This window comes from Arachis ipaensis, chromosome B9 (genome assembly GCF_059453495.1).
Source record: "Arachis ipaensis isolate K30076 ecotype BB chromosome B9, ASM5945349v1, whole genome shotgun sequence".
NCBI classification, from domain to species: Eukaryota; Viridiplantae; Streptophyta; class Magnoliopsida; order Fabales; family Fabaceae; genus Arachis; species Arachis ipaensis.
In genome coordinates, this window is record NC_142444.1 from 37,184,315 (window position 1) to 37,205,404 (window position 21,090).

The 21,090-nt window shown below is 35.0% G+C and overlaps 2 protein-coding genes across 2 annotated transcripts; both read right to left on the reverse strand.

The window, feature by feature from the left end:
• Positions 1-9,972: 9,972 nt before the first annotated feature.
• On the reverse strand, positions 9,973-11,393 carry LOC107615402 (ISWI chromatin-remodeling complex ATPase CHR17-like). The gene is made up of 4 exons (XM_088498911.1): positions 11,335-11,393; positions 10,481-10,559; positions 10,142-10,321; positions 9,973-10,050 (listed from the first exon to the last, which is right to left on the reverse strand). The coding sequence occupies exons 1-4, from the start codon at positions 11,391-11,393 to the stop codon at positions 9,973-9,975; spliced, it is 396 nt and encodes a 131-aa protein (XP_088355037.1).
• A 4,606-nt stretch (positions 11,394-15,999) lies between these two features.
• Positions 16,000-16,846, reverse strand: LOC110266501 (uncharacterized). The gene is made up of 2 exons (XM_088498219.1): positions 16,475-16,846; positions 16,000-16,056 (listed from the first exon to the last, which is right to left on the reverse strand). The coding sequence occupies exons 1-2, from the start codon at positions 16,844-16,846 to the stop codon at positions 16,000-16,002; spliced, it is 429 nt and encodes a 142-aa protein (XP_088354345.1).
• Between the last annotated feature and the right edge of the window lie 4,244 nt (positions 16,847-21,090).

Genomic DNA, 21,090 nt, shown 5'->3' on the forward strand with positions numbered 1-21,090 from the left:
CTTCACTTATGTATTTTCAAACGGTAGAGTTTCTACACTCCATAGATTAAGGTGTGGAGCTCTACTGTTCCTCAAAGATTAATGCAAAGTACTTCTGTTTTCTATTCAATTCATCTTATTTCGCTTCTAAGATATCCATTCGCACCCAAGAACGTGATGAAGGTGATGATTATGTGTGACGCTCATCATCCTTCTCCCTTATGAACGCGTGCCTGACAAACACTTCAGTTCTACATGAATTAAGCTAGAATGAGTATCTCTTAGATCTCCTAACCAGAATCTTCGTGGCGTAAGCTAGAATGATGGCGGCATTCAAGAGAATCCGGAAGGTCTAAACCTTGTCTGTGGTATTCCGAGTAGGATTCAATGATTGAATGACTGTGACGAGCTCCTAACTCGCGATTGCAGGGCGTTAGTGACAGACGCAAAAGGATAGTAAATCCTATTCCAGCATGATCGAGAACCGACAGATGAATAGCCGTGCCGTGACAGGGTGCGTGAGCATATTATTCACTGAGAGGATAAGATGAAGCCATTGACAAGGGTGATGCCTCCAGACGATTAGCCGTGCCGTGACAGGGCATTGGATCATTTTCCCGAGAGATGACCGAAAGTAGCCATTGACAGTGGTGATGTATCACATAAAGCCAGCCATGGAAAGGAGTAAGACTGATTGGATGAAGATAGCAGGAAAGCAGAGGTTCAGAGGAACGAAAAGCATCTCCATTCGCTTATCTGAAATTTCTACCAATGAATTACATAAGTATCTCTATCCCTATTTTATTATATAATATTCAAAAACACCATTATCACTTCATATCTGCCTGACTGAGATTTACAAGGTGACCATAGCTTGCTTCATACCAACAATCTCCGTGGGATTCGACCCTTACTCACGTAAGGTATTACTTGGACGACCCAGTGCACTTGTTGGTTAGTTGTATCGAAGTTGTGACAATCATGAATTAAGATCAGAGCACCAAGCTTTGGAGCCATTACCAGGATTTGTTCGAGCCTGGAGATCACAATTTCGTGCACCACTATACAAAGCTTTTTCTCAATCATATATCAAATTCAGCTCAATGGGGAATTTCCAAGGAGTTAAAGTGCTCGACCACATCTTGCGACGTAGGATCAATAGCATATCAAGTCTCAACCAGGAGCAAGTGGTGGCAAGCCACTGCATCTAGTTTTCATAAAAAATCATAAACCTCTATTTTCACAACTTCTTAACTCAATACCAATAATCCAAGTTTCAAAACATCACCAAAACAAACAAAGCCATATATCAATTCTCCTCCTTCACTCTATAATATGCCAATTATACAATCTCATAAGATTCAATCCAATAATCCACATTCATACAATTCTATACATAATTATCAATACATCATTATCAATCATCAAAGTCATCAAAGTCATCAACTATATCAACTCAATACATATCAACTTAATATTCAACTCAATACATATTGCATTAGTCAAAACCACTAAGTTTGCACCAACACATGGTTCATCTTTATCGTATAGTCGTCTAACTTATGTTTTCACGAAACATTATATGTTATCTATGAGAAACCAAAACCATACTTTGACTGATTTCTTCTTAAGCCAAAGACACCTCAAATTGGCACAAATCCCAGCCTCCAAAGTTCCCAACCTCCAAGATTCCATCACCCAAAGCTCAACCAAGCTTCCAACCTCCTCAATTGTGTTCCAAATTCTCATATACACTCCCTAATACATATTATTACATCCATATATAAAATTTCGATACCCAAACTCACATAATCCAAGAATTCACAAGTTTTTGAGAGTCCTTAACTTACTCGTGCTTCAATTGAATAAAAACCTGCTAATTTCTCAAGTTAATTTGATCATAACATCAAGACATGACAATTTTAATACTCATGGGCTCAAAATCTTGAAAAGTGGGGAAAGGAGAGACTGAGAGTGAGATCGAGATTCCTTACCAAATTAGCTAGTGGACTTTATAGAGCTCGACGCAGTGAATGTGTAGTCGCAAACGGTGCGGCGATCGGAGCTCGAAATTGGAAGATATGGCAATTGGAAGTTGAATCAAGGGTTTGGAGTTCTTCTTCTCCCCAATTCTATGAATTTTAGCATGGAATCCCTAAAGTTTGGGGTAAAAGAGTTGAAGCTCTTTGTGTTTAAGTAAATTGGTTGGGCTTTGGGACCGGTTCACCAGGTTTGGCCCAATTTTAGCTAAAATCTTTAAAATTAGTGTCAAAATTCATATTTTTATTATTTCTATCTCATTAAACTATAAAATTTAATTTCCTAATTCTTTTGATGAATAATTAATTTATTAGCTAATCATTCACTAATTATGCAAGGTTTACACTTTGGCAACCCCCTCTCGTCGTTCGTCTCTCCTTCAGGGAAGTTTTGACGCAACTCTGACGACCGATGTTTGCCGTCTCTGGCTCTTGAAACAACATAATGCCACTGTAACTCTTTCCCCTTTCTTTGTTTTTCTCTTTCTGCAATCCAGGTTCTTAATCAAATCTCTTTATTAATTCTATTTTGGCTTGTTTTAGTTTCATTAGTTTGATCTTTAGTTAGAGTTATTTTCTATTTTAGTGGATTTAGGTGGTTAAGATAGGCTTAGAATGAGATACTAAGTTTTGAGACTACTAGAAGTGTTTGTAATTTCTTCATTTTTGATGAATATGCTACTTGAACTATTTGGTTAAATGTTTGATTGTGTTGATGACTTCCCTTATTAATGCTTGTTTTATTGAAAATTTGTTGTAAAATAGGTTGAATAGTGTTGACTTGACTTTGAGTTGTCAATTACTACTTGTTTTTTTTTATTTTGCATATTTGATATTCGTGCATGTCAAGTGTTTGTGAAATTGTCTTTATAAGTATTTTTAGATTTTTAAATTACATGTTGTAACTACCATGTGGTTTGAATTAATTATCTATGTTTAGGCAATTGATTAAGAATGATTCATTTGGTTACTTGGTGATGCTTGCCCATATTGATTATTGCTTTGATTATCAAGTTTGTGCACTTATGCCATGTGGACATACTAGAACCTAAATTGTTTGAATGTTGGTACTTCACATAGTTTAGGTAATTCATTTGGCATATTACATTGAAATTGTAAAGTTGGATTGTGAGCTTACCTATTAACAACTTTTTAGAAAATTTTCAAGTTATATTGAACCATACTTGCTATGTACTTCATTTCAATTAATGCATTTCTGTTACTAAGTTACATAGCACCAATGTTTCTTCACTTTATGTTAAATAGGCAATGCGAACAAATTTGGAAAGTGTTGATTGGTATGCAAGTCCAATATTTTAATTTGCTCAATGAATTCACTCGCACATCAATTCAATTCTCATTCATCAGTCCACTTCATAAATACTCAATTATCATGCCAGAGTGTCGTTATGCTTCTTGTTGACTTCTTTATTTTTTTTAACTTGCGAATATTCTTTGAAGCATCTTAGGTACACTAAAATGAGTGAATTGAACGCTTACTTTCTATATTTGTAACATAAAGCTATCAAGTGCTAGTGTGTGAGTTCTAATATGTATTTTTGAGGTGTTTTTTTTATCTATGTTGTAGGTTGTGATTTATTTTTGCTATTATATTATTTTTGTGACATATGTGTTGGTTGGTATGCTCTTTGCAGACATGATGACAGACAGAGCTGTCACGAATCGACCTCGTGGTTGTGGTAGAGGGAGGGTATCCACTGATACCCCCAGGACTTCTTAGTTATCTACCTCTAGTCCAACTACCACTGGGATGTCATGGGCAATTGGTGCATAGAATCAACCGTTCATCATGGTTCATAACCCTAACTACGTGGCTCCTTCTGCTGCGCCACCTTCGCCACCAGAAAGTCATTTGGCTGCTTCACTAGAGTGGACTCCTCAACCACTTCTATCCACTCAGCAACCTACTATTTCGATGATGACTTCACCTCCAGTGACAGACACTGCAGTGCTGGAATCCTTTCATGGATCCTAGCCAGATACCGCTCCACTAACTCCCATCGTACGAATGACGATTTAGCCTGATGGTTTAATGGCGTGAGTACTATTTTTAGTATTCTAAATGTAAACTATTTTGATATTTTTATACAACATATGTGGTTGCTGGTGCAGAATTTTAGAATGTCCACAATGAACTAGCAAGTGCACCGGGTCGTACCAAGTAATACCTCAGGTGAGTGAGGTTCGATCTAATGAGGATTGATGGACTGAGCAACTATGGTTGAATGACTCACTTAATCAGGTCAGCAGAAGGTTGTGTTTTGAGGGTTATAAAATGCATTAAACAGGAATTCAGAAAGTAAGAAAGCAAATAATAAAAGTGAGGTGAAATCTATAGGAGAAAGTAGTTAAGGTTTCGGAGTTGTTTATTCATCCGGATTAAGTTTTCTTACTAACTATTTTAATCATGCAAGATTCATTTCATGGCAAACTATAATTGAGTAAACCCTAATGTCTTACTGATTTAGTCTTTCTAACCCAAATCAACCACCAATGTCTTGGTCACTTAATGTAGATTAGAGGGTTAAGTTTAATTCTAGTTTATGGCCACAAAAACCCTAATTACCCAAAGTTAAAAGGATTATATGTCACGTATCCCGATTAGTTCAAGTAATTAACAATTTAGGAGGAATTTGATTTCAAGCTGTTGTTCAAGCGAGATAACTCTGTCGAGAATCACAAAAATACATATAGAATAAGGGTTATACTGTCGTTCTACCCAAATTCATAAGATGAAGAATGAAAGCAATCCGTGAAATTAAATCAATACATTAATTAAAATAGAAACGTAATAGTCTCAATCCATAGAAATAAACAGAGCTCCTAACCTTAACCGAGGAGATTTAATGGCTCATGACTTACAGAAAAAACAAGGGTTCTGAAAAGTGTGAAAGTGCATAAGTGCGAAGCTCTCCTTTAAAGGGTGAATCTTTTCCCTTTTATATCTAACCTAATTTAATTTAAAACTAAAATAAAATATTAAATTCTAGACCTAAAAAATTTTATCTGTAAATAAAAATAACCAAAAAGAGATAAAATACATTAATTAAAAGCCAAATCTAGCTAAAGATGCTCCTTTGGGTGAGGTTGACCAGCACTTCTGGTGTTCAGCGCCAGGCGAGGCAGTGAGTTCTGTCTTCCTAGGTGCTAAACGCCAAGCTCAGAATTTAGTGCGCTTCGAGGCAATGATTCCTAAAGAAAAGTATAGACTATTATATATTGTTGGAAAGCCCAAGAAGTTGGATTTCAAAAGCCACTAAAACCGCATTAATTTGATCTCTACGGCTCTAGTTATGCTCGTTAGAGTGCAAGTAGGTCAGAGTTGACAACATCTACTTTCTTTCTTTGTTTTTTTGCACAAAACTCTGCCAAATTGATCTGAATTTTACCTGAAATAAGTAAACCACAAAAATCACTCAAAGTAGCATCCAAGGATGATTTTAACACTAAAATATAATTAAACTCACTAGATTCTAACCAAATTTAACTAGAAAATAAGTAGAAAATGGGTATAAGATGCTCACGCATCAATTGCTAATCTTAAGTTTTTCATTTTAGTTAGTTAGTTTAATCTAGTTAGATTCAATTTTTTGGTTTTAGTGAATTTAGCTGTTAAGATACATTCGACTAGGTTAGTAGGTTTGAATTGCTAAAAGTGTTTGAGAATTCTTGATTGTTAATGGTATTTCTGTTGATTATGTGTTGTATATGCTGATTTGTGTGAATTGATGAAAAAAGAATGCTTAAGTGATATAATGCCATATTAGTTTGTTTGTGAATTGTTTAAGTAAATTGTTGATGGATAGAGTTTCAGACGCCTTTTAGTTATAGATGACATTTTGCCAAAATTTCTAACAAATCTAAATATAATTGAAGTTTATAGATTACTTCAAATTTGATTTAAACTACTAATATTAAGTTTTGCATTGATAGGTTTGCACCAAATAACAATGCATGTACACAGGAATGTACCAATGTTATCAAACTGATGTACGACCACCCATGACCGAGCTACAAGAAGATCCCTGCCGAGACCAGAGAGTGATGGTTTCAAAAGTGGATGATAAAAACTCAACATATTCAAACTTAGCTTGTCTATATATTTTATTTTGTTTAATTATATATTTAGTTTCGATTAAGTAGTACTAAATATTCTTTGTGCAGGAGAAATTTATATGGGACAAGACTCACGATGCCATGATTAGAAAGATCTTCGACCATCAGATGGCTAGGTGGCTTCAGTAGATGATGGAGGATGTGCATGAGGCAAGACCACCTCAGTGTTTGGCTCCACCTGGACATTAAGAAGGCACTGTATGTCCATTGAGAGATCGGTGAGGGGTTCAGGCATCGCCGTTTCACAAATAGAGCTAATAAGACATCGTCGGCTAAGTCGTCAAAGTATATCGGCGGGTCAGGGATTTTCATGAAGGCAAAGGGCAGGCTAGTATGTAACTTGTTTCATTTTGTTATTATGTTCATTTTGTCTTTGACATTTAATGTCATTATTACTTGATTTAACATATTGTTTTAACATGTGTAGTCTAAGTCATCGGATCGTGATGCGACGATGGCAGAGACCTTCAAGTACACTCACACTTTGAAGAAGAAGAAGGAGAGATTTGTTGATCAGAGGTCTGCGGATCATTATGTGAGTAAATATCATTTGATGTAAAGTTTTTAATTAAATATCATCCTAATCATAACATGTGTTACACAGGAGTCCTACACGCAGAGACTGGAGGCCACAACCTAGTAATCCCAGCTTACTGGAGAGGACGGTAGCAACTCAGTTGATGTAGTTATCGATCCTGACACGGTTTGGCGTGAGACTGCATTTGAACTATACAAAAATCACATCTATAAGCTGGGATCATTCTTCGCCAACAACCTCCATACATCCACATTGAAAGCTTCATCTACCTCTGCCACCAACCATACTGTTGATCCTGAGGACAACGTTGATTTGAGGGAGGAGGTGCTAAATCTCACCCAGAGCCTTTACTAGCAGGCTAAGCAGCTGTAGGAGTTTGAGGAGACGTATAACGAGATCCTCGCATGCGTGTTAGACACAGATATTCTTAGGATGGAGCTTAGGCAGGAGCTGGAATGGCATCAGTGGATAGAGTAACAGATGGCGATGTACCAGGAACAAATGCATGGTAATGGCAGCAACACTACTGGAGGGGCATCGGCACCACCGTCTAGTCTGCCGTCTCAGTAGCATCAATGGATGATGACGATGACTATCAGGATCTGTAGTGGTTAAAGTTTTGTTGTAGACAATTCGTTTGTATTTTATTTATTTAACTTTTTATGTTATCCGTATACTTGATATTTAAAAAAATTATTATTTTATTTCTATTATTTAGAATTTGACTACTAAAGGGTAAAAAATAAAATTTGACTACTAATTGTGTTTAAAAAATAAAAAAAATTAAAGTTACCATCGAATTTATCGGGAGAAAAATATGGCAGTAATTAGGCAGGAAACAAAAATAGTGTGGCGCCAACATTACTGGTGAAAACTGTCCGCCGGTAATCAAATAGTTTTTAGGCAATGAATTCACTACAAAATCCGACAGTAATTACTGTTAGATTGAAAAATCCGATGGTAATTGATTTCTAGCGAGGGTTAAACCGTTAGATTGTGTTCGACAATAAATCTGACGATAAATTTGACGATACTCATTATTTTTCTTATAGTAGTTGATGTTTGGGTGAATTGATTCATTATTGATGGATGGAGTTTCAAAGATAACTATTTCCATACGAATTATTGAAAGACGCCATAAGAAGGAGAAGGAAAAGGAGATGTGTAATAGAGGAATGAAATGACAGTGGCTCCGGTGACAACTCCCACCAACCACTGCATCGTTTTTCGGTGACAGAGACTCGACGACGCAACCCACAGTGGCAATGACGTCTGGGCAGTGACGGAGCTCCGGCTAGGCTCCCTGTTCTCTTCCCCCGTTGGCTCCTGATTCGTCTCTCTCTCCTTGGGCCTGCACCACTGCGACGGTGGTGGTTGAACCCGATGACGACGGTAACGCCACTCACAACGACGACAGCATGGCGGCGATTGGGTGAGACTCAGTGACAGAAGCAGGATGGCGCGAGAACCGTGCCTTATCTCACACGTTTTCCCCTTCTCTTTTTCCCCGTCGGTTCTCTTCTCTGGCTTGTGCATCGCTCTCTCACTCCCTCCGTGACGGCACAACGGCGATGAGGTGGTAGTGATACCCACCGCACCATTTCTGTTTCTCTCTTCCCTCTTCTCCGTATCTTCTTCCTTCTTCCCGAATCCCCTTTTTTCTTTCTTTTCCCTTTCTTTCTTTTCCCCTTCTTCCCTGTTTCCAATTTCCCCCTTTTCTTTCTTATTTTTCATGTTTGTGTATACGGTGGTGAAAAGAGATGTGAGGGTTAGGGTTTGAGCAAAATTAGGGTTTTTGATTTTTAATTTGGGAATTAGGGTTAGAAATTAGGGATTTTATAAAATAATTTGGATAGAATAAATATTTTGATAAAATTGACGAGTAAAATAATAATTTTAAAACTAAATACACTCCTTTAACAATATTTTAGGAATACTATTTATCAACATATTGATGAGTAAAAATAATTATTTATAATTCAAATTATAAAATGAACAAATTAATTATACTTTATAAAGTTTAGCTTAAATCCGAAATATCAATTATCTAATTTAAATCATTTAACTCTGTATTATTTTGCATTACCAAAACTTAATTTCGAATTATATAAAATAATTAATTTCCATTATATCAAATATCTAATTATACTAAAGATTATATAAAAATCTTAATTAATTTAAATTTTAATTATTATGAAAATTACCTATGACTCCTAATTACTTTTAAAATTTAATGTATCATAAAATTTTATTTAATTACTTTTAGTAAAATAATTTTTTTAGAATAAAATTCTTAACAAATATATTAAATTTAATTTTTTTAAAACTCGGTTGTTACAAGATGCAAGAAGGAACGATTAATATTCATAATTGATAAAAGAAATATTAGATCACGAACAATAGATTTAGATAATAGAAGAACGGTATATTTATTCAATTGTGTGTATGAGTATGGTTGTTGGTGCCAAACTGTCAATGGGTTTTATGTTGTGTGTTTTACAGAGAGGGGAAAGAGTCATTAATGTCATACTTTCACTATAATAAAATATCAAATTTGCTACACTTTTAAAGAGTGGCAAAGATTTGGAAAAAGCGTAGCAATAATTTTTTTCATGCTTTTTGATCTACCGGCACGCTTTTGAAAAGGTAACATCTACAAGCGTGTTGGTTGTTCTATAGACACGCTTTTGGTGACCTATCACCCACCTTTATTTTTGGCCATGCTTTTATAGAGTGCCACACTTAAAAGCGTGCCCATATGTGAGAGATATGGCTACACTTTTAAAGCGTGCCAATAGCGAGGATATGACTACGCTTTTAAAGCTTGGTTGTTGATTACTACTGTACAATATGGCCACTCTTTTAAAGCGTGGCTATAAGCTTCTTCAGTAACTTATTGTTCTTTTCTAATCTTCGTAATAAAATCTTACAAAATTTATAGATAATTTTAAAATTTTGACAATGACCAGTAATTTTAACTCAACTAATCCAACCTTCATAAAATTGTCACCTGAAAAAGTGTTTTTGATCACATGACATGCTCTAATAAAATATCAAAAATCAAAGTCATAAACAACTACTCATGAATTCCTAATATATGAATTACAATTTCAACAATTATTACATTATCTGCTTCCTTTACATATACTTCATTACAAGTGAAGAACATCTGAGATAACATTAACTCATTAAGTCATCTGAGAGTCTCATTATTTTCAAATTCGATGGGCTTTCATCGAAAATGATGTAGTGCCAACTAAATCAAAGCAATGTAGCCTTCTACTTGATTGCCATTTCAAAACTTGTAACACAAACATCGAACTTCCCAACTACTAGTAATTCCTCCCTTATATATTTCTGCATAAATTTAAATTTATTAGTGTTAAAGATAAGCATCAATACTAACCTTTCCCCAAAAAATAATTCAATCCGGCAAATATATTCTTACCCTCTCTTCAGGGTTGCCAAGAAACTTTACTGCACGTAGAATAGGACAAAAGTGCTGAATATCATTCATCCAATTTTTAAGAGTAGATTTAGGAGCTACCACCATATGAGGTCCTTTGATTCCCCTGAACTCATGTAAATAACCTACCAAAGATATAGTTTGCAATGTTTTACCAAGCCCCTACAAATCAGATTCATTGTCATTCATCATGACTAAATAAATCAAATGATTGATGGCTCAATCTTATTCCATTAATACTGTAACACGTCCAAAAGCATGTTCATTATGCAGAATCGAATGACAATATATGCAAGCCAAGGAAAAATCTGTTTCACTTACCATTTCATCAGCCAGAATTCCATTTATTCCATTCTCATACAATCTTATAAGCCAATTTATCCCAATAAGTTGGTAACCCCTGAATGTAATACTCTACCACACAGAGCTTTACGCCTAGGTCGTAAATCAAAGGTAGTGAGGTATCACAACTTCTAAAAACAAAATACATACATATATAATGGAAGGAATATGATATACTAGGAGCCCATGAAGAAAAGACATAAGCAAAATCGCATCATACTCAGAAACCGGTAATATACATAAGCAGAAATGACCGAAGTATAAATATGTATATATGATTCAAAAAGCATACATAACAACACTAGTCTTAACTTGCGAAGATAAGGCCGACTAGTTAATATAATACAATCCGAAAGTAGGACAAAAAAAATCATAAACATAAATCCTGTTTCTCCATAATGAACCTCTAAGAGGGATATACAAGTTATAAAATACAGTAATGGAGAATATTTAAAATATCTAAGCAAAAGTAAAATTCTCAAAAGACAATCTTCGCTTCCTAAAAGCAAATTCTGCACGCTCAATAAGGTGCATCACGTCCAATACCTGTAAGATGAAAATTCCCAAAACGGGTGAGAACATCATTCCTTTCGGGGTTCTCAGCATGGGTAACAGTTCCAAAGTAGAGACGATGTAAAGGCTACACGAATCCTCTAGGCAATCCTAACACTTCAACAAACAGAAATCCAAGCCTAGAAATATACTAAATCAGAAAAATAGTAATGTATGCTAAACCAACTAACTGCACTCATGCACCATTAATTTTCCTTCGACATTTCTCTCTCCAATAAACCTCAAGTCCTTCTCAAACTATCTCTTATTAGTTCTCTCACCTTTCACTTGTCATGTTTCTTTCAATCTCAAGTTCTCCCCATTTCATTTCAGCCTCCATATATACAAGGTCTCATAATAGAACAGTCATAGCAAACACGAGTAATGAAGTTCAAGCACAATCAGATTCAATTACAGCAATTATAACAGATAGCAGTTAAACAATAATGATCACATAGGCAAACCACATATACAATAAACACACCCAATCAATGTCACATAGATGCAAATAATGCATATCTATCCTACTGACCATGAGCTCACGCGTCGGTTATGTTGCCAGACCCGATTCGGAGAAGCGGGATTAAACCACCATCCTTATCCATAGGTTCCATAAATAAGCGAGATTAAACCACCATCCTTGCTCGGAACATGCAAGCGGGATTAAACAACCATCCCTGCCTCCACAATAAGCGGGATTAAACCACCATCCTTACTGGACACCTCGAACAAGCGGGATTACACCACCATCATTGCTCGGGTTGCATTCACAAATCAATCTACAAGCGAGATTAAACCACCGTCCTTACCCAACATAAAACAATATGCAAGCGGGATCACACCACTGTCCTTGCTAAACAATTCACCCATATGTGAGCGGAATAGAACCTCTGTTCTCATTGCAGGTGGGATAAAACTACCATCCCTGCATTTGAACAATAACCACGACAAGCGGGATCAAACTACCGTCCTTGTCGGGACAAAATTCTTTCAATAAACCAAGTCCCTGGGATATAGTGCCCGGCTCACTTTTAACCTCATCATAGTCACTCTCATCCTCAATATTTCACCAGCCTTTAATCAACAATTGTTACAACAATATACTCTCAAAATATTTGATAATAGTATAAAATCAATTCTTAAATCTCATATCCAAGGTAGTCACCAAAACAATCATCGGCGGCAAAATTACAATCTTGTTTTTAAAATATCAAATTAACTCGGAATTGCACAAAATTTATATCCATATGACTGTTTTAGATTAAGCTTTCTATTAAACTAAAAATCATAATTTTTCACTTATTCTAGCTTCGGGAATAGAAGAAAAACCGTGATTGCTCTACAGTGCTTAAAAATCAGAAAACAACAGCAGCATGTGATATTCAAAATTCAATATAAAATTCAAGTTAAATTCAATGACCTTAACAATTAATATGCTTCAACTTCACTCATCCAGGTTTCTTTTTCAATCATTTTTAGGTCAATACCATTTTTAATGAGAAAGTTAGGTAACTTAGAAGTTGAGTAATTTTCTGCAGAATTTTGTTTTAAAAGCCAATGAGCATATCCTCTTCCAAGTCCCATAATTCACTCAATAAAACATGGACAACCCTGAAATTTAAATTATATATACTAAACATATTTAATTTTCACCTCCAATTAGTTTCACCTCAATACCAATCCAGAATCAAAAGTTATAAACTTTCAAAGTTACTGATTTAGGAGAACAAAATCTGGCTTTTACTGCATAACGCGTCATATTTCAAAAATTCATATCTTAAAAACTAAAATTCCAAAAATTCTAAATTTTTATAAAATTAAAGTATTAGGACCATAGTTTCATTTAAAATTTATTTCATTTCAAAATTCAAACTAGAGAATTTTCAATAGAGAAAACAAGTTGCTACTATGTTAAGCATTCTGAAGAAAAATCAGATTTAACAACCACACTTAAAAAATTTACCATAAATCATAAACTTAATGAAAATGTCTCAAATTCATCAGTCCAGCTCCTTATATTCCCAAGCTTAATCTAAACTTGGTCCCATGCAAATTCCGATCATTACAGAATTAGTTATAGATTTTCAAAGTTTCTCACTTCGTTTAAAATAATGCAGAAAATCAGATCCCACGATTTAACTCTGAAAAATCATAACTAATATTTCAGTTAATACAAAACTTTTAAAATTGAATCTTAACAATCATACTTAGTATAGTTCACTTAGCTCTTAATTTCTTATCATTTCAAACACTATTGAGTTACTGGTTCACTCTCAAAATTGCCGTTTGACTTCAAAACTCAGATTTTCAGTAGGTAGTTCAACATTTTAAGATTTAATCCTTCAAATATTCTCTGAACTCAATTCCAATCAATCACCAAGTCCACCACCATTACAATAATTCATGCCGATTACCTTCACTTACCTCATTGGGGGTTTCCTCACCCTATTACAGCCTCCGGCCCAATATCCAAATCAATTAACAATAAAATCAATAAACGCCATTCACTTTATAATGTCACAACAATTCTTAATCAATACACACATACATATAGCCATTCACTATCCCCAACAATAACCAATTTCAATCCACACTTATCCTAGGGTCAACTAACCTAGGCATTCACATAACTTTACATAATGCCTACTCGAAACTCAAACCCGTACCTTGAATCTCGGCAGTTCCAACCCTTGAAGCCTTGCTTAGCTCAATCTCCAAGGTCCACCACCCAAATTTTCCAATCAAATTCTACTTCATATCAAATTCAGCCCCAACAATTCTCTATTCTATATAATCTAGTCACAACAATATATCTCAATATTTATTCTAGGGTTCATACATAAAATTGGGAACAATGAAGAGATTTAAGCTTCCTTACCTTACCCCCCATGAAATATAGATAGAACCCACTAGGAATTCATGTTAGAGCATCCCTAAACAACCAAAATTATAAAAATTTAACAACCCCAAAACCAAAAACGTGAGTCTGTAAGGAACAAAAAACTGGGCAAAAAACTGAGATTTTCTTACCACAAATCTTAGATAGAATTGAAGAAGATGAAGAGAGCTACGCGTGGCCATAAACGGCTCATCAATCGGAGCTTTGGATCAAAAGTTACAAGCAAAACAAGATAAAGGTGAATAGTGCTCTAGGTTTTGGTTACTCTCTTCTCTCTCACCGTGTTCTCTTTGAAAGGTGGGAAGAATGAGGTGTTTTGTGCTGAAATAGATCTTTGTATAGTGTGGGCTTGGGCCACTTGGGCCAGTTCACTCGGTTTAGTCCATTGACTCAATTTTGGGACAAAACCTTTAAGATTAGAGTTTTAAATCGTATGTTAAATATTTCAATCTTCTCAAATTATAAATTCTAAATTCTTAATCTTATTTACTTATAATTAATTTACTCACTTGCAGCGCCAAACAGACTTTAGCCGGTACTACCGGTTGAATTACCAGTATGCGTTTTTACGCGTATTTTCGCAGAAGATTATTATTTTTTTCCCATTTGGAAAAATTCACTGAATTCAATTATCATAGTTAAATCTTCAAATTCCTTAGTCTTGATTTTTGACTCCGTCCGAACACATTTTAACTATTTCAACTTGATGATTAATTATCCAATTAATCATTTTATAATTTTCTCGGGTCTTACACTCAATTTCCGTTGGATTCCAGTTATAATGAACATACAAGGATTTCACACTAAAAAATATTAGGCATGAATAGAACATTCACACACTAGATGCCTAAACGCACAAGACTAGTTAATTGAAGATCAAATCGGTAGACTTCTGATGACTAGCTTTGATGACATACATTACAATAAAACAACTAGAGAGAAAAGTGTGTAGAGAAAAGTTCAATGATGTATAACTCTAGCACATGTGAAACCCCAAAGGACAAACCATGAAGCAAAATGGCAAACTTCAAAATCAATATAGAATGTTCTCCATGTGTAAAAAGAAATGGCAAGGTAAAATGGTATATCTATGAATGTGAGACACTAAAAATATAGCCTTGAAAAATATCTAATCAACACATATACACAAGAAATTTACATGATGGTTGTGTCACGAGATGAGTGTTTGATAAACCATCTTCCCCTTCTTTTAGGTATTCTTCATCTTCCTCCTCTTCTGTCACTTTTGATGCATGGCGGCCCTTAAAATAGACATCATTGAATGTAGGATGAGTTTTTTTATACAACACAGAGTCAATATTAGGATAGTCAACAAATTTGTGCTTGTATTTGATTTCAAGAAAAATAACTAGAAGACCATAAATGCAATTGATAGACAAAAAAAAGAGAAGGGATTCTTTTCATATTTTTCCTACCTGCTAGGTAACTTTATATCACTTTTGAAACGCTAATTAAGAATTGATACTGACAACTTTAAAGATGACATAAAATGAATTTAAAAGGGAAACTTTCCAAGAGGAATTAGTATTAATGTTAAATCAAAATGTCAAATTCTTCAATTTGTTAGGTAATTAAAAACACTTTAAGCAAGTAGATATTCCATTTATATATTAGTTTGTTGTTTTCTAAAGGTATATCAGGAGCAAAAAGTGCTGATATATAGTTTGTAAAGAAAGCTAATCAACTTATGAGGTATAGCATGCTAACACATAGTTTGTACAAAAAGCTAATCAACAAGTCAATTGCTAAATCAAAGTATGCATCAAGATAAAGAATGTACCTCCCTCTTGCCTTATGAGATGAAGATTGATCACCTTTTGTAAAATGTGCAAATAGCTCAGTCTGCTATAAGAAATACTTCAGTCTTCCTTTTTCTCTATTGTTCTGTTAGAATTATTTAGTTATCAATAACATGAACAAGGTACAATAATAAGAAGTAAATTAACATATCTACACCCACCATGTTGGCATCTATGGCTACATTTTGTGCATCCAATATCTCCTGAATCTTCTGCTTCTTCATTTTCTACATTTTTTTCAATCTAGCTTTCTCACGCTTGCCAGAATCAATAACATCTTCACCCTATTCTGACACAAAGTTAGACTTCCAGCTATATTTTATCCGCTTAGCATAGAAGTAGCATATATGCAAATATGTTAAAATGGAGATAAAATGACAACTAAAACAGTTATCCATAGGCGAAACCTTAATTCAACAACCTAATCACGACCATTAAGCTTAAATAGTAAAATCATCGACCCTTAAGCTTAAATACTAAAAATGCATTAATTCATAGTACGTCAATCCTCACTATCTCTCAGCATATTTTTTGCCGATTTCAACTCAAGTCAACAGAATTCAACTTCAAGCTACACAAAGAATGCCACAATCACATTATCCAGACATGCATCACGCAAACTAATAGCAAAACACAAACCCTAGAACAATAAAAAAAGAATTAAACAGTAGAAGCAATGAAATAAGCAGCAATAATTCTCACCTGCTCATCCTCATCAACATCTTTGGTTGCGGAAGGATCTTTGTCGTCATCGTGCGGATTATCATTTCCGACTTTGTCGTTGTTGTCAGAGCTAGCTTGACAAGCCACCACCTCAAGCTCCTCCTCGTCCTCTTCATTGATCTGCTCATTGACCCACTGCACCTCCTTGAAGCTCGAACCACTAGAGATAGCTTCGTTGTAAGATACTTGCAACTTCAACGGCGGAGCGAGGAGTATTTTTTTGTCTGCTACTTGAGAAGGAAGGAGAGCTGAGGAGGGAGCAGCGACGGAGGAAGCGTTGAAGGAGGGGTTAGAAAGGCGATGAAACTCTTGGGTTAGGGTTGGAGGCGCGATGAAGAGACTCTGGCACATAGTGAAGAATGATGGTGAATAGTGATGAGAAATATGCGCTTAAGTATTTTTGGTCACTATAATTTTACACATCGTATTGGCACGCTTCATAAATGTCACCGTAACGTAAGTCTATTGGCACGCTTCACGCCGTAGAAGAGGGCCTAATTCTACCTATGGCCACGTTTTTTAATCGTGGCACCAAAAAACGTGGCCAAATTGCTAATCAATTGCCACCCTCATAAAAGCATGACCATTGATCCTTTTGGCCACACTTTTGAAGCGTAGCAAGAAAAAGCATGGCTAAACCTCTAATCAATTGCCACCCTTATTAAAGTGTGATCATTTCCCCCTTTTGGCCACGTTTTTTGAAGCATAGCAAGAAAAAAGCATGGCGACATGCCTTTTTTCTTGTACTATTTATAGGTGTAGAGTTTAATAAATATATGTCCTCTGCACACTTGTTAAAGTTATTAATTAAAAAAATTTACATAAAAGTATAAATTTTTAATACATTTATTATTGTATATATATGTAAGTATTAAAATAAAATTGTTTAAAATTTTTACTGATAATAATCTCAACATGAGTCTATACATGCTAGTTAAATCTTATAGTTAATCATTAAATTTATCCTCAAAATAATAAAAAAATATATATATTTTAGCTACGACATGGCATTAATATTGTTAAGGTTTATGTAACGACCCAATTTTTAGTATGGCATGCTCATATCGAAACATCGAGTATTACCAACTTGAAGTTACACTGACATTGTTATTAATAATATCAAGCCCGTAATTGGGTTAACAGAACTTGATTTTTATGAAGAAAAACCTTCCTTAAAGAAAATAAAATCGCAAAAGATAAAAAGTTAGTTATTCCCTCACAGTTATATACATATATACAACTCAAAACATCTCTAGGGTCTGGCCCATATAGGAAGCCCTTACTCTGATGCCCAGACTAGCCTAGTCTTCTAACCTTGTTTCTCGAGAAACAAAAGTGAAGTCTAAAAAGAACACTAAACCGGAGAGATGCCAAAAGAAGATGTTATTGTTGCTACCTAGTCGCTGTCAGAAGTCAAGTCCATGATCTCTATATCCATCTTCGGATCCTCGTCGTCAGAAATAACGATGACCTCTGATGTACTCTGGAGACTACCATCAATGCTATCGCCTACGAAAGCTGTACCACTAGAGGAAACCTGCGCAACTGCTGAAGGCTAACCAGAAACTGCGGCTGAAGTCCTGATAGGTTCTATGGTTAAAGGGTCAGAGGCGTGAGTAGAAAGAGACTCTATCGACATGTCCAAATCCACTGGAGGAGACTTATGGATGTAGTCATTGATGATAGGGCTAGGCTCAGGCACCGCCTGACTATCCTGCTGTGCTGGAACAGGACCTCCATTCATGAAGTCAAAAGGATGGTGGACGTAATCGGGATGTAACCACTATAGCGAAAAAGCATACGGTGCATCAAGATCAAAAAGAAGTGAAGCTAACATGTGCTGCAAATGATGATCTCTAACTACGTACTTGTGGACTCGAGACTCCGTGGCCACCACAAAGAAGCTGTGAGGGACAAGATCCTCTTACACATAAGGCTGTTCGAGCTCATAGAAAATGACACCCATCTCCAACTGAAGGGAGTAGGAAGATAGGGGGTAAGAACTGGGGAGTTCTTAGTAGGATCAGGGTGAAACAAGTGAAGTTACTTTTTATAAATCGGCCACGTGTCCCAAATCAATCAGACCACAATAAAAGAACATAGGGCAAACAACAATCAAGAGCAAACATCACATAACATACAACCACAAGAACGAATTCAAAACACACAAGAAATATGCACAAACAAGTATGATGCATGTCCAGCCCTAGTGTAGGTAATGAGCTCATCTGTTAGTTTTCGACCTGCGCCCAACATTACATCCTTATGGACGTTGTCTCTCGTTGCCATCTCTTCGGGGTATATTTTCCGGTACACTCTTGGGCAATAGTGCCCACACACTCTTGGGCTATAGTGCCTGTACTGTTTCCACGATTAAAGAGACGGGTCACACTCATGGACTATAGCACCTGTACCGATTTCAGCAATCCGCCTAATAAATCGATGACAAGAAGAGTCATTGGTGTTGCCTTTCCAAAACTCCATCATCTCATCACATAATTAAATACCATTCAAGATATAATAATTCTTTATCCATAATACCTCAATTTTTCCAAAATAATAAACTGAAACAGAACGGGTCATGAGATTTAACTTCAGAATTATTTTTTCAAATATCTCAGAGTTATTCTTAAATTTTAGAAATACTTTTAAAAATATGCATAACTATGTCCATGGAAATAAAATACATAAATATGCTTAAAATTTGAAAAATGACATATTCTGCAAGTTACTTTAATCAAATTGACGTACTTTAAAATTACTCTAAATAACTATGAACTTTTATAAAAGAGATTCATCCTTCACTACTTACTTTATAAATTATTCAAAATATTTTATAAACTTTCAAACACCCAAAACTTCATTAAAAATAAGTAAATCGGGCACGATTCTTCCGTTTTCAAAATAAAATCTTTTTCGTTTAGTTAAAATTATATTTTTCTCAAAATTGTCTTCCACTTTAAACCCTTTATTGCAACTCATTATTTTTCTTCAAAAATCAGACTCAATTAATTTCAATAAAATTCATATATTTATAAATAAATAATTTTATTCATAAAATCTTTCTCAAAAGCCAAGCCTTAGCTCCTTTTCACTCGAAACCTCTGTTCAAAATACTCATTTAGTTATAATTAATTCTAAATCAAAATCCGATCGTCAGAACTCTGTTGCATACTATTATATAACTCAGATTTCAGCCAATTATTCAACAACAACATCTCAGTGTCTTATTTTACATTATGATCAAAACACAACAACAAATCCAACAGCAATTCAGCTAAATTTCAACAGCCAACAATCACAGATTTGAGCAACAGACATCAATAAACAACATTCCAACCACATATATCGATTAAAGAGTCAAATCCTACCTCTGTAAAGCACAGAACACACACAAGATACCGGAAAAGGTTTTTGGTCGGTCAAACGGAGAGAAAATATCAAAAACTCAGTCGTTCCTCCACTCCTTTGATTCGGCCGAACTAGTTCCAGGCAGGGGCAGCTCCACTTCGCGTTTCCACCAAAAAAATGCACATCACTGCGTAGAGGATGACGATACGATCACTTCTATCGGATCAGAAATTTTGTGAGAATCATGAATCTCAAGAAATCAGGCTCGAAAGTTCAAAACTCAACAAACGTTCTCTAATCCTCCCATGCAAGGCTTCGGCTGTAACTAGAGGAGAGAGAGAGAGAGAGAGAAGATTTTTGACTAATGTCATTTAATTAAAGGGGGAAGGCATGCATCACGACACATGGCGCATTAAGCGCTGCGTGTCGTGATTTTGAGCCGCTGAGTCAGCGAGGTTAAACCTTTAAATATTTTAGAAGGTAATTAAGGTAATTGGACATGGTAAAAACTCAATTATTATCTCAAGTTGTGATATTTAATTAGAATAAAAATTGGATAAATTACTAATGTAAATGACATTAGTAAAGCCAAACTTTTTAAATCTTCCGGATCCAATATCAAGTGACCATCCTTCGTTAAATAAATTTAAATAATAACATAATATTAATATTATATTATTATTCATTTTATTTAAAGATCGCAAAAAAATCTGTCATAAACATTACGCAAACAAAACGTAAAATTCGCATACGCGACTCTAATGCAAAAACCAGGATGTTACATTTTAAAATATAATATTTTTATTCACTAATAAAATAAAATTTTTTAATGTAGAATGTGTACAAATCCTTTTAAAATAAACTTAAGAGTAAATAGCCATTTCCGACTATAAAAGATTTAGGTGCCGACAAAATTGACCATGACTAATTTAAACAAGATTTGTAACCATAAAAGATTAACTCCACTTGACAAATCTAACCAATCGTTAAATTTAAAATTAATTCCATTAAAAAATTTATAAAATTTTCAAAATACCCTTTTCTTTCATCTTCTCCATCCCAATATTTTACCAAAACCAAATTCATCAAGCCCTCCCTTTACCATTCTCAATCTCCTTCCCTCCCCACTCTCAGAAAAAAGCATGTAACACAAAATCTCAATGAATCCTACACACTAATTTTTATCACTGTTCAATCTAAGATTCATATTCGCCAGCGCTACCATTGGATCCTGGGGAGACCCT